This window comes from Drosophila suzukii, chromosome 3 (genome assembly GCF_043229965.1).
Source record: "Drosophila suzukii chromosome 3, CBGP_Dsuzu_IsoJpt1.0, whole genome shotgun sequence".
In the NCBI taxonomy this organism is placed as follows: domain Eukaryota; kingdom Metazoa; phylum Arthropoda; class Insecta; order Diptera; family Drosophilidae; genus Drosophila; species Drosophila suzukii.
In genome coordinates this window covers 15964399-15976145 of record NC_092082.1, presented here as the reverse complement: position 1 = coordinate 15976145, position 11747 = coordinate 15964399, and the positions used below count along the sequence as shown (strand labels likewise).

Sequence of the window (11747 nt, the reverse complement as noted above, 5' to 3'; positions counted from 1 at the left end):
TGCACACCGGTGGCATTTTTAGGGGTTATTTTAAGAGTTGCCACACCAATTGCAGTTTGTGTAACGTATATTCAAATCAAAAACTTGGAAATAAATAGTTTGTTAAGAGGTTGAAACAATACTTGTTCTCACGCTTCTATAACTTGCAATTTAATTATTTAAAATAAATTTCATGTAGTTTAATTTTAAATTGTTGAACTTTATTTTTGTTGGCTTACATAAACATACTTCAAAATTTTAGGCCCACATGCGAAGGAATTGTGGGAAAATGGTTTCGACATGAATAGAATTCACCGCTTTTTATAAATTCATACGATCTGGCTAGCCTGCGCTGTCCATTCTCCTCCTCTACATCCTCCGAATCCTCCATATCCTCATTATCTGCTGTGTTTCACTTAACTTTAACTGGAACCGAGCGAAAGTAGAAAACATTCAAATCTTAAACATTAGCGTTAAATATTCGTTCGCCTAGGAATTCCGATATTGAAAGGTTTTAAGAGATTTTGATCAAATAGAACATACATATACATATTAACCATATATAAATGAAGCGACTTTGAGTCGCGCCTTGGAGAAGCTTACGATAGTTACTTTCCCATCTTTTGTTTCTGTGTGTTTTCTTATGTTTTTAGGGTCGTTAAACTGGTTGCTTGCATGCGTGCGTGTTTATGAATAGAGTGTGTTTTCGTGTAGTGTGTGAAAGTGTAAATAAGTCATGATTTTGTTTTCTGTATCCCCGTAGGAGAGCAACTGCATCCGCCTAATCCTTGCAGGTGGACGTGTCCATGGGACTGGCCGGCTGGATGAAGGCCGTGGCCGCCGAGCTGGGCGGATTGGTTGGCGTGAATGCCGACAGTGAGGAGTTGCTGCTGCTGTTGACCAGGTTGCCGCTGGACGAGTTGTTCAGGCTGATGTTCATCAGGTTGGACGACGACGACGAAGCACTGGAGTTGCCGGTCAGCTGGGCCAGTAAGCCTCCTCCGCCACCGCCAGCCAAAAAGGTGGCACTGCCGCCTGCAGAGGACATCGAACCCAGGCTCAGACGATCGCCGCCTAGATTCGAGAGAAAGCCGCCAGCGGCATTCCCGGCTGACACGGACGCCGACGAGGAGGAGCTGCCGGTGCCCAGAATGCCGAGCAGCGGGTTCGTGGAGGTCAGCACGTTGGGTGCGGAAGTGTTCAGGCCCAGCATGGGCGTTGGCAGTGCTGGCTTGATGAAGCGCTCGCTGGCGCGACGATTCTGGATAAAGAAATCAAATATTTGAAATATAGAAGTAAGCAGAAGTGTTCGCCGGACTCACCACTAACTGGCCGCAGGCGTAGCAGCGGTTTTGGACCGCCGTGCCCGGACTAAGGGGCCGGCTGCTCGAGGGACTGTGGGAGACGGGACTGCTGATGGTTCGCTGACGCTGGGCACTGACCGCCGAGGCTGCGGCCGCCGCTGCCGCCGCAAAGGAACCACCCGCCATCAGGTTCTCATTGTAGAATCGCTCCTCGTCCATCTCCAGCGAGGATTCCGACTCGGAGAGGTGCCGGCACAGGGCCTCACGGCGCTCCACCTCCTGCTTCAGTTTGCGCTGCAAACGGGCGTTCTCCTCGCGTATGGACTTCTCCTCCTGCGCATACTGCTGAGTCTTGATGGTGGCCTCCTTCTGGGCAGCGGCCAGATCGGAGCGATAGCGAAGCACTTCGGAACGCAGAGTCTGGATGTGGGCACTCAAACTAGTTGCCGTATCGCCGCCATTGGCATGGGCATTGTTTGTGATGTCTCGTGGCGTGGTCGGATCGGATACGGGCTGATCCAACTTGATCTGCAGCGAACGCTTTTCGGTCTCCAGCTTGTCCATGCGCTTCCACAGCTTGTTTACGAGAGCCTCCTGCTCCTGCTCGAGTGTGTTCTCCAGCTCGACCATCTCGCGGCGCAGCTGCTCGAGGTTCGTTTGCTTGTTATCCGTTTCCGCCTGGAGCTTCTCGATCTTGCGCATCAGCTTGTTGACGAGGCATTCCTGCTCCTGCTCCAGTGTCTGCTCCAGCTTGCACTTCTCCTGGCGCAGCTGGTCGAGCTTCCGGGAGAGATCGTTGGTCAGGCACTCCTCCTCGCGCTCGTAGTGATGCGCCAGTGTCTCCTTCTCCTTTTTGAGGGCCTGGATCTTCTTCAGTAGCGTGTTGGAGATGTACTCCTCCTCCTGCTCTGCTTTGGCTTGCTGTGGGTTGATGAAAAACATTATAATAGTATCATTTTTCTAAAGTAATTTACTGCTTTATAGAAAGCTAATAAACAATTCTGTCTGAAATATTATACGTGTTTAGCTCTTTACATGAAGTAAACCTTTGTCAATCTATAGATATCAGGTATAGGTAAAGGTATACTAACAATGATGACAGAGGCCTGTTTGAGGCATCGATTCTCCTCCTGCACCACCTTGCACTTGGTCTTGAAGGTGTCCAACTCGGCTTTCAGCACCCTAGAAGCGTGGAATCGTATGAATTCTGGGAAAATGGGACTGCCTAGACGACGGGATTGACTTACTTGTTCTGCTGAGTCAGCGATTCGATCCTCTTCTGGAGCTGCTCCCGGGAAACTGGACTCGGTGGCAGCATGGTGCCGCCATCCAGCGAACTCTCCGATTCACAAGGACTCTCCATGCCTGCAAAATTAAAGGTAAATGGCCCTGTGCCACGGGTGGTTTTTTTTTAATTTTTTAGCATATATTACAAGAAATAATGTATGCCCGTCGCTTTTTAGCTATGTAAATACATATGCATGTACTTGCATATATATATATATACATTTACATATATACATATGAGGGGCTGGCTGTTCTTTATTCTTGACTTTTTCTACGCCTCGTGAAGAACAAAGAATATAGAAATCGGTCGGTGGTGGTGTTTGGTTTTGGCCCTGATCCGATAGAAAAGTTTAACCTTCAGCTGTGATTTTCTGTGCATCTGGCTTGATGCAATTTTTCGGAAATCGATAGAAGGGCAAGGTCGGCGGCCGAAGAGTTTGCAAAGGGGGCACCACCACCACCCACAGTCCTGCGACCCCCTACCGCAGCCACCGGAAAGTAACCCCCTTTTTTTCACCGGCTGAAAGTCTCGGCTTTTCCCAGATTTTACCTTTAGTTACCTGGCTTTTGTGTTGGTTCGCCTAAAAAGTCTTTTGCCTTCCGCCGCCTCTGCTCCTCCCCCTTCTTCGTCACTCCTTCGCCGCCTCTGTTTCACCAGGGCTCGGATGGCTTTGCCTCACTTTCCTTGCTTCTCACCTGCGCAGGTGAGAGGTTGCAGGTGCAAACGGATTCGAGTTCGACTTGAAGGGCTTAGGGCCTGCCGATCTGTGTGCTAAACATTTTGCCCGTGCCGATCGAATAAAATTAATATCAAATTGCGAAAAATCCACAGTGCGAAAGTGTGACCGTATATGGCGAGAAATACCAAAAAAGCGCTCACCTCAAAACGCCGCTGGTGATGGTACTTTGTACAATAGCAAAAGAGATGGTAGTCACGCTTAAGAAACAACTATCGTATTCAAAATATTGTAAAAAATAAATAATAATCCTCAAAAATATAAAATGTTCAGACAGTTGTGTTCCAGGTAGCTTCTTGACCTTTTTGGAAGTATTGCTGTTTAATACAGCGAGGTAAAAACCAGAAAAAGTTAAAATCAGTATTGTATTTTTAAATAACGTTTTTAGTATTTTTCTAAAGACGAGATCTGGTATTTTAACAATAGTATTTCACCGGACCTCCACGTGCAGCGCGTAAACAGCGAATAATTTGATAATTCGAGTTATTAAATCGCTTCAACAATGGCCGAAGATGCTGGCCAGGACAAGCGGAAGCAGCACCGCGCCCGCCAGTCCGGCGTGAGTGCGGACAAGAAGAAGCTGAAGGCCAAGAAGGACTCCAACCAAAAGGACCCCGAGCTGACCGCCAGGCAGAGGAATCCCAAGGCGTTCGCCATCAACTCGGCCCAGCGGGCGGAGAGGAACTTTCGGCGCAAGGAGGACCTCACGGCCAAGAAGCAGCACATTCCGGTTGTGGACCAAACCCCGGACGTACCGCCACCCGTACTAATTGCCGTGGTGGGCCCGCCCAAAGTGGGCAAGACGACGCTGATCAAGAACCTGATCAAGAGCTTCACCCGCACGAATGTCACTGAGATCAAGGGTCCCATCACCATTGTGACCTCCAAGAAGCGCCGCATCACCTTGCTGGAGTGTAACAACGATGTCAACTCCATGATCGATGTTGCCAAGTGTGCCGATTTGGTCCTGCTGCTCTGCGACGCGAGCTACGGCTTCGAGATGGAGATTTTTGAGTTTCTGAACATCTGCCAGGTGCACGGCATGCCCAAGATCATGGGTGTGCTCACCCACCTGGACATGATCAAGAATCCCAAGCAGCTGAGGAAGCGCAAGAAGGAGCTAAAACACCGCTTCTGGACGGAGGTCTACGATGGCGCCAAGCTCTTCTACTTGTCGGGTCTGCTCCATGGCGAGTACCTGCGCAACGAGGTCAAGAATCTGGGACGCTTCATTTCGGTCATGAAGTTCCGACCGCTGCAGTGGCGCGGAGCACATAGTTATCTGCTGGTGGATCGCCTGGAGGATGTCACCAACACGGATCGCGTTCGTCGAGATCCCAAATGCGATCGCGAAGTGGTACTCTATGGCTATGTCCGAGGAGTCCCTCTCAAGCAGGAGCACATGGTTCACATTGCTGGACTGGGTGACGCTCGCATCGATGAGCTGAGCGCCATACCCGATCCATGCCCTCTGCCTGGGACAGAAAAGAAGCGCAGTCTGCTGGAGAAGGAGCGCTTGCTTTACGCCCCCATGTCCGGAGTGGGAGGCATTGTCTACGACAAGGATGCGGTGTACATCGAGCTGCAGGGCTCGCACTCGCACAAGGAACAGGAGCAGACCGCCGAGGCCGCCGAGCAGGCGGAACTGGTCAGCAAACTGATCGACAAGAAGACCACCATCGATGAACAGATGGGGCAGCAGGAGTTCCGTCTCTTCTCCGATGCCAAACCCATCAAGTCCAAGGACTTCCGAAATGATGAAGACAACGAAGATGAGGAGAACGAGGAAAGCAGCGAGGATGAGGATGAAGATGGGGAGGATTCTGGTCTGGATGATGCTGAGAGTGAGGAGGAACAGGATGAGTTTGGTGCGGACGATTGGCGTGGCGAGAACAGCGAGGAGGAGGATGATGAGGATGAGGATGCTTCTTCTGGAGATGAGGAGTATCAAAGCCTGGGAAATGTGAAAACGGCCAAGGAATCCGATTCGGACGATGAGGAGGCCCGCGTTCTGGCCAGCAACATGAGCTGGAAGACAAACCTGGCGCAGAAGGCTCGTGATGCTTTTCTGCAACGTCACTCGGAGTCCAAGAACCTGATGCGCCTCGTGTACGGTGTCTATAATCAGAGTGAACGCAGCCGCCAGGAGGCAGAAGATGAAAATGAAGACTCCGAGGAGGAGCTAGGTGGCCTGTTCCGAGTGGCGGCTAAGAAACAGACCCAGCAGCAGTCTGACAAGGACATCAGGGATAAGGACGAGCGATGTTTCTTCGAGTATCAGGGTGGTAAGTATTTAATCTGGGTAGTTAGCTTTAAGAACTAAGGAAATGATGAACCTACACCTCTTTATGCACAGATGCCACTCGCGATTGGTTGGCGGAGGACAATAAAGAGCTGATTAAGAACTGCTTCGTTACCGGCAAGTGGAAGGCCAGCGAGGATGCAGAGAATCTGCTGAAAATGGACGACATGAGTGACGCCGAAAGCGAGGTCTACGGGGACTTTGAGGATCTGGAGACGGGCGAGCAGCATAGTGGAAAACCCAAGACGGCAGATGGTGCAGGATCGGATGAAGAGGGTTCGAAAGCTGCGGAATCCGCTGCAGCCAAGCGCAAACTGACTCGCGTTGAGGAGGAGAACCTTACCAAGGCCGAGCTTATGGCCAAAAAACTAAAGCTAAAGGCCAAGTTCGATGCGGAGTACGACAACAGTGGCGAGGGAAAGGGCGAGGAGGACACTGGTCGCATAACCGGCGATCACTCCTTCTACGAGGACCTCAAAGCGGAGGCTCAGCGACAGAGCGAGCTGAACAAAAGCGAGTTTGCTCACCTGGACAATGAATTCCGCATCCAGATCGAGGGCTATCGACCCGGTCTTTACGTGCGTTTGGGATTCAAGCAGCTGCCCGCCGAGTTTGTAGAGAATTTCGATGCCAGCTATCCCGTACTGGTCGGTGCCCTAAACCTGACCGAGGAGAACGTTGGCTATGTCAACTGCAAGGTGAAGAAGCACCGCTGGTACAAGAAGATCCTCAAAACTGGAGATCCGTTGATCATCTCCATGGGTTGGCGGCGTTTCCAAACAGTGGCCATCTATGCCAAGGTGGAGGACAACTTCCGCCAGCGCTACCTCAAGTACACACCCAACCACGTCACCTGCAGCATGACCTTCTGGGGTCCAATTACCCCTCAAAATACTGGCTTTCTAGCATTGCAGACTGTGCGGCAGGATCAGGAGGAGATGCGTCGGCTAGGCTTCCGGATAGCGGCCACTGGCTGTGTCACCGAGCTGGACAAATCCTCACAGATCATGAAGAAGCTCAAACTGGTGGGTCATCCCTTTAAGATCTACAAGAAAACGGCATTTGTGAAGGACATGTTTACCTCCTCGCTGGAAGTGGCAAAGTTCGAAGGGGCCAAGATCAAAACGGTCTCTGGTATACGAGGACAGATCAAGAAGGCTCACCACACGCCCGAAGGTTCCTATCGTGCTACATTTGAGGACAAGATCCTATTGAGCGACATTGTCTTTTGCCGCACCTGGTTCCGGGTGGAAGTACCCCGATTCTACGCTCCAGTGACCTCACTCCTGCTGCCGCTAGAGCAGAAGAGCCAGTGGCAAGGAATGAAGACGCTGGGCCAGCTCAAGCGAGAGCGGGCAGTGCAGAACGCGGCCCAGCCGGACAGCATGTACACGTCGATCGTGCGCAAGGAGAAGATCTTCCGGCCATTGACCATCCCCAAGGCACTCCAAAGAGCTCTGCCGTACAAGGACAAACCCAAGCTGGGACCAGAGAATCCCAAGGCGGCGTTGGAACGTGTGGCCGTCGTTAACTCGCCTTACGAACAGAAGGTGGCCAAGATGATGAAGATGATCGAGACGAACTACAAGGACAAGCGGCATCGCGAACGCCTGGAGACGAAAAAGCGGATCAAGAACTACCGCGAGAAGAAGCGGGAGAAGATGGCCTCCAAGGAGAGGCGCCAGAAGGAGCTGCGCAAGAAGGTGTCGCGGGCCATTAGCAAGATGCGAGGAAAGCAGTCGGCCTAAGCTAGATATTTCGCTGTATAAAACATAGGTAATAAATAAATTGTTTCTATGATCCTTTTAAAGCCTAGTCCCTCCTTATTAAATACCAAACTATAATAAATTTCTATCAAAATTTACTCAACGTCCGTGCTGCCGGCGCTGGAGCAACTGCAGCAGTCGTTGAATTGGATACCCCTGGGCCAGCCACTGATGCAGCTGCTCCAACTGAGCCGGTCGCACCGGTCTCAGCTTGAAAAATATATATATAACTCAACACCGCTTAGGGACTAACTTGAACTGGACATGGGTGGAACTAACGTGGTGTACTCTAGTCCTGACTCTTGTTGTCGTCGATCGTCTTCAGGGCGGCCAGGAGGGCGTGCTTGCGGCTGCCGGTCATGTGGCTACTGGCCGCCGCTCCGCCGGCGATGCTATTTCTCTTCTTGGGCGCCGGATCGTCGCGCATGTTGCTGTTGCTCGCCTGGCGGCAAAACGTCTTCAGGAAGCTCTCACGCTCCTTGTAGTCATCCGAAATCTGCTTGCGCAGGCTGGACATGTTTTCCTTCAGACGCGGAGCACGAACACTGTTGTCCTGGGACTGCTAACAGTAATGGGGATTACAACTAGAAGATAATAATAATGGAGTGGTGAATACCTCGTCATCGCTGCGCTGCGTTTGCTGGCCATCCGTTCCCTCGTCGTCCTCCTCCAGCGACTCCTCCAGAAGATCTCCCTCGCTGCTCTTGGCGTCCAGGTAAGCGGCATACTTCACGAGACTGGCCTCGTTGGCATTCTCTTCGCTGTTGTCCTCTGGATCCTCGCACATCTTGCCCATCATGGCGTAGGCGTCATCCTCATCATCCTCGCCCGCCTGCTCATAGTCATCCTCGTACTCGTACTCCAGGGATTTCAGGGATTGCTGCTTGGACTTGACCTCAGCGGATGTCATTCTGGACAGGACTTCCGGTTCACGACGTTTGCTGGCCTGGACACTTTCCGCCTTGGGAGCTGCAACGCCAATTCTGGATCTGCCAGCCTTTCCGGAGGACACTGGGATCCTTCCCTGTGCCGACAGCACTTGGCTGAGAGTGGAACGGCTCGCGTTCTGACCCATTTTGGCGTGGTTGGTGGCCGGCGGCAGGATGAGCTTGCCGCCACGTCCTCCCGCCGTCTGTCGCTCCGGCTGGCCAGGCGGAGTGCTCGGCCCACTCTTGTCCTCTGCACTGTCCTTTTCGAAGTCATAGAACGATTCCGACTCCATGACGTCCGTCAGGGCGTTGAACTCGCTCTGGTTGTTCTTCTCGATGGCCTTGTCCAGCATATCCAGTGACTTCTCCAGCTTGTCGATCTTGTCCGGCTCCTCGGTGACGCCGCTCAGCTTGGTACGTCGTCCAGAGGAAAGGGGATTCACCTTCTCGGTGCCGAGCTAGATACGACACAATGTAATATGGTCTGGTATACCTCATAGTTACACTCACAGTGTACTCCTCCAGCTTGCGGTAGCCACTGATCTCCAGCCGGGCCTTCTCCAGCTTCAGCATCACCTCCTTGCCCTTCTTCTGCTCGTTGAGCAGTTGCTGGCGGAAGTTTTTCGACTCCAACTGCACCTTGCGGGCCATCAGCTTCATGTCGTTATCCTTGTCCTCCAGACGCTGCTCCAGGGATTTCAGCTTCTCTTGGAGCTTCTGGCGCTCGTCGAGATTCCTAAATAAAAGAAGGGATATTAGGGAATGATCTTCATATTAAGGTGAATTGAACTTTATATGAAGGAGGGTCTAATAAATGTAAAAGTAATAATGTTATTTAAACAATAATAAAATAGTGTTTCGAGTTGGTTAGATATCAATATAAAATATTATTTGCGTTATTTAGAGATAAAAAGTTCGATTTTTAAAATATTATAATGGTATTATTTCAACCAAATGTATAGTAGAATATAGTTCCGATAATAACAATTGGATACTTTTCGCATTTCTTGTTTAAAACATTATAATGAAATCATTAAAGGTCAATGTTATGTTCCAACTATATAAAATACTATTGTACCCTACTAAACAAATTCAGACAGATATTAATGACTTGTATACAAAAAATATTTTTATAATGGTGTGTTTTTAAAGCGACGTGCAATACAGAAGTAAACCTTATAGATGTGATCCAAAATTGAAATCATATTTCCTTTCAGGGCTTTTAAGTTTATCTCGACCCAAGGTAAACTAAAACTATGTTTAAAATTTAAGTGTACCATGATTGAACCTAACTCTATTATCTCTTTTTCATGTAGTCACATACTTATCCTTGTTGAGCTGGCTGTAGTGCTTGTTCTGATCGCTCAGCGACAGGATAATGGCCTCCTTCTGCTTGAGCTTCAGCTCGAGGTCTTTGTTGGCGGCCTGGAGGTTGCGGTACTTGGTCTGCCACACGCGCAGCTCCTCGGCGTGGGAGTGGAGCAACTGCGGCAGCTCGGCGTTGTTGGACTCGTACTTGTTCAGCGCCGTGGACTGGCGCTTGTGGAGGGTGCGCAGCATGCGGTTCTCGTGCGCCAGGTTGGCGATCTCCGCCTGGGCATCGGCCAGCTGATTCTGGAAGGTCTTGGCGCGCAGATTCCTCGCGGACATGACTCGCTGATGGATCTCGCTGTGATTCTGGGATGACATCGTCGGGTGGCTGGTGCCGGAGGAGCCCTTCATGCCGCCACGTTGTTGGGCAGGCTTGCTCCTCTGGTAGATCAAACTGGCCGATTCCCGGGAGCTGGCCGAGAATAGGCTCTCGCAGCTCTTTGCCGACGCTCTGAAAGGGGGATTTAAAGGGAGAGGGAGAGGGTTTTTAATGAGGATACCCCCGGAAATGTGGACTCTACCCACGCCATCAGATTGTTCGCTTCCAAGCGGGGTGCTCTTGGGCCGTAGGACGATGCCGGCTTGCGCGGCGATACCATCTAAGATCCTGCCGCTGCTTCGGAGGATATCACTGGGTTAGCTCGATAAAGCTAGTAATTTTTCAGAGGCCGATTCGGATGTTTAGTGTAGTTGGAAAGATGGATGTAGAGCCGGTGCGAGGCGATGTCGAAATATAACTGAAAACCAAGTGCCTGCTGCTGTGGTTACGCCTGATGTTTGATGTTTGTTTATTGTTTGCTCCGCCGACTGCTGCGTTGTTGGGGATTATTCCGGAATCGGGGGTCCCAGGAACTGGTTGCCATGGCGCCCCCGATAGCCAGCCTATCGATGGGGATTCGCTACTCGGGACTTGGGTCCTTTCTTGAGCCAGGGCTTTTCTAACCATCGATGAAATGATATTTTTATTATTCCTCACGAGATATTAATGGAATTTTGTCCATGATTCTTTGCTATAAGCCTGATTAATTAATTTAGTTATATAAAAAAAATTTTAAATTTAAATTTTGATTAAAATCTAGTTTTGAAAAAACTTATAAGATAATAAAAAAAAAATTTTCCCCTTTTTTTAAAGAATAATTTGCACATTCTCAGCACCACTTAACCCAAGTTTTTAAAAGGTCAAAGGTTGAAGCTTCTATGCAATATATTTGGTAGTTTAAGCTAAATAAACACTAAAGTGAACACCTACATCGGAGTTAAACTAAGACTCCTCTTTGGCTTTGGCCTTCATCTCCTCATATTTGATGCGATATAGTCCCTCTGGATCGTAGATCTTCTCCAGACGCTCCCAGTCACTGGGTCGGTTATCAATTAGGTGACGGGTCACCTTCTCCGCACCATACCGCTGCTTCTCCGTGCACTTAGTGCAATCGGTTTGGATTGCGTCGGGTAGGATTTCTGCAAGGGATAGTGGGGATTACTAATAGTATTTTACCGGGATTTGGAATTACCCTTTAGCATCTTGGCATCGGGAGTGCAAGGACCCGTGCCCTCCAGGCACTTGATGTAGTTGATCAACAGGCGCTCCTGGCTGAGGATTTCGTCCAGGTCCACATTGTCGAACTTGTCGTCATAGGCCCTTTCCACCATCCTTTCCATCATGGGTGCCACTGAGGTGGCCGGAGGATGGGGCAGTCCATCCACACGGAAACTGGTGGTGCACATCAGGGCAACCACCAACGAGGTGTGCCACATGGCCAGACGGAAACTGGAATGTCCCATTTCGTATCGATCGTATGCTGCCAATCATATCAGCAACCCCGTCTTTTATAGAGGGCTAGCTGTTGGGATCACCGTGCGTGTCTCCGTCCAATTTGACCACTTACCAATTGAACTCAAATTAAGTGAATTCAGTTTGATTACCCTTAGCCCATCGTGCATCAAGCAAAAGCGGTTGCGAAATTTTTTCTAACGGAATTTTTTTAAACACGCGTTATGGGTCATACAATTTTTGAGTCTGGCTAAAAGCTAATTAATTTGCATGCATGATGAAAAACTTAAATTAAATTATA

The 11747-nt window shown here is 49.9% G+C and overlaps 4 protein-coding genes across 8 annotated transcripts; 1 reads left to right on the top strand and 3 right to left on the bottom strand.

The window, feature by feature from the left end:
• Positions 1 to 178: 178 nt before the first annotated feature.
• Positions 179 to 3440, bottom strand: LOC108006851 (coiled-coil domain-containing protein 6). 4 transcript variants are annotated; one of them, XM_017070404.4, is made up of 5 exons: positions 3121 to 3440; positions 2531 to 2672; positions 2375 to 2465; positions 1302 to 2204; positions 179 to 1240 (listed from the first exon to the last, which is right to left on the bottom strand). In XM_017070404.4, the coding sequence occupies exons 2-5, from the start codon at positions 2644 to 2646 to the stop codon at positions 761 to 763; spliced, it is 1590 nt and encodes a 529-aa protein (XP_016925893.1). In that variant the 5' UTR covers positions 2647 to 2672; positions 3121 to 3440; the 3' UTR covers positions 179 to 760. The 4 variants fall into 4 exon arrangements, with proteins under 4 accessions (XP_016925893.1, XP_016925895.1, XP_016925892.1 ...); XM_017070406.4 differs by having other exon boundaries at positions 2531 to 2648; XM_017070403.4 differs by having other exon boundaries at positions 3131 to 3440.
• Positions 3441 to 3727: 287 nt separating this feature from the next.
• On the top strand, positions 3728 to 7419 carry LOC108006850 (ribosome biogenesis protein BMS1 homolog). The gene is made up of 2 exons (XM_036816487.3): positions 3728 to 5592; positions 5664 to 7419. The coding sequence occupies exons 1-2, from the start codon at positions 3810 to 3812 to the stop codon at positions 7355 to 7357; spliced, it is 3477 nt and encodes a 1158-aa protein (XP_036672382.3). The 5' UTR covers positions 3728 to 3809; the 3' UTR covers positions 7358 to 7419.
• Positions 7420 to 7456: 37 nt separating this feature from the next.
• Positions 7457 to 10619, bottom strand: LOC108006879 (myosin heavy chain, embryonic smooth muscle isoform). Of its 2 annotated transcripts, none has more exons than XM_017070462.4 (5): positions 10201 to 10619; positions 9629 to 10126; positions 8815 to 9040; positions 7992 to 8762; positions 7457 to 7937 (listed from the first exon to the last, which is right to left on the bottom strand). In XM_017070462.4, the coding sequence occupies exons 1-5, from the start codon at positions 10272 to 10274 to the stop codon at positions 7665 to 7667; spliced, it is 1842 nt and encodes a 613-aa protein (XP_016925951.3). In that variant the 5' UTR covers positions 10275 to 10619; the 3' UTR covers positions 7457 to 7664. The 2 variants fall into 2 exon arrangements, with proteins under 2 accessions (XP_016925951.3, XP_036672383.3); XM_036816488.3 differs by having other exon boundaries at positions 7457 to 7934; positions 10201 to 10615.
• Positions 10620 to 10861: 242 nt separating this feature from the next.
• a10 (antennal protein 10) lies at positions 10862 to 11494 on the bottom strand. Its single transcript, XM_017070429.4, has 2 exons — positions 11187 to 11494; positions 10862 to 11133 (listed from the first exon to the last, which is right to left on the bottom strand). Exons 1-2 carry the CDS (start codon positions 11455 to 11457, stop codon positions 10937 to 10939), a joined length of 468 nt encoding a protein of 155 aa, XP_016925918.2. The 5' UTR covers positions 11458 to 11494; the 3' UTR covers positions 10862 to 10936.
• Between the last annotated feature and the right edge of the window lie 253 nt (positions 11495 to 11747).

Excerpts from the sequence above, each read along its gene's own strand:
- a10 (XM_017070429.4), bottom strand. The coding sequence starts at position 11,457 with ATGGGACATTCCAGTTTCCGTCTGGCCATGTGGCACACCTCGTTGGTG. Across the intron at positions 11,134-11,186 it reads CGATGCCAAGATGCTAAAGG|AAATCCTACCCGACGCAATC; the intron begins GTAATTCCAAAT and ends TATCCCTTGCAG.
- LOC108006850 (XM_036816487.3), top strand. The coding sequence starts at position 3,810 with ATGGCCGAAGATGCTGGCCAGGACAAGCGGAAGCAGCACCGCGCCCGC. Across the intron at positions 5,593-5,663 it reads TTTCTTCGAGTATCAGGGTG|ATGCCACTCGCGATTGGTTG; the intron begins GTAAGTATTTAA and ends CTTTATGCACAG.
- LOC108006851 (XM_017070404.4), bottom strand. The coding sequence starts at position 2,646 with ATGGAGAGTCCTTGTGAATCGGAGAGTTCGCTGGATGGCGGCACCATG. Across the intron at positions 2,466-2,530 it reads TCGCTGACTCAGCAGAACAA|GGTGCTGAAAGCCGAGTTGG; the intron begins GTAAGTCAATCC and ends CCACGCTTCTAG. Across the intron at positions 1,241-1,301 it reads ACGCCTGCGGCCAGTTAGTG|AATCGTCGCGCCAGCGAGCG; the intron begins GTGAGTCCGGCG and ends TTCTTTATCCAG.
- LOC108006879 (XM_017070462.4), bottom strand. The coding sequence starts at position 10,274 with ATGGTATCGCCGCGCAAGCCGGCATCGTCCTACGGCCCAAGAGCACCC. Across the intron at positions 10,127-10,200 it reads GAAGCGAACAATCTGATGGC|AGCGTCGGCAAAGAGCTGCG; the intron begins GTGGGTAGAGTC and ends TCCCCCTTTCAG. Across the intron at positions 8,763-8,814 it reads GCAAGCTGGAGGAGTACACT|CTCGGCACCGAGAAGGTGAA; the intron begins GTGAGTGTAACT and ends TGTCGTATCTAG.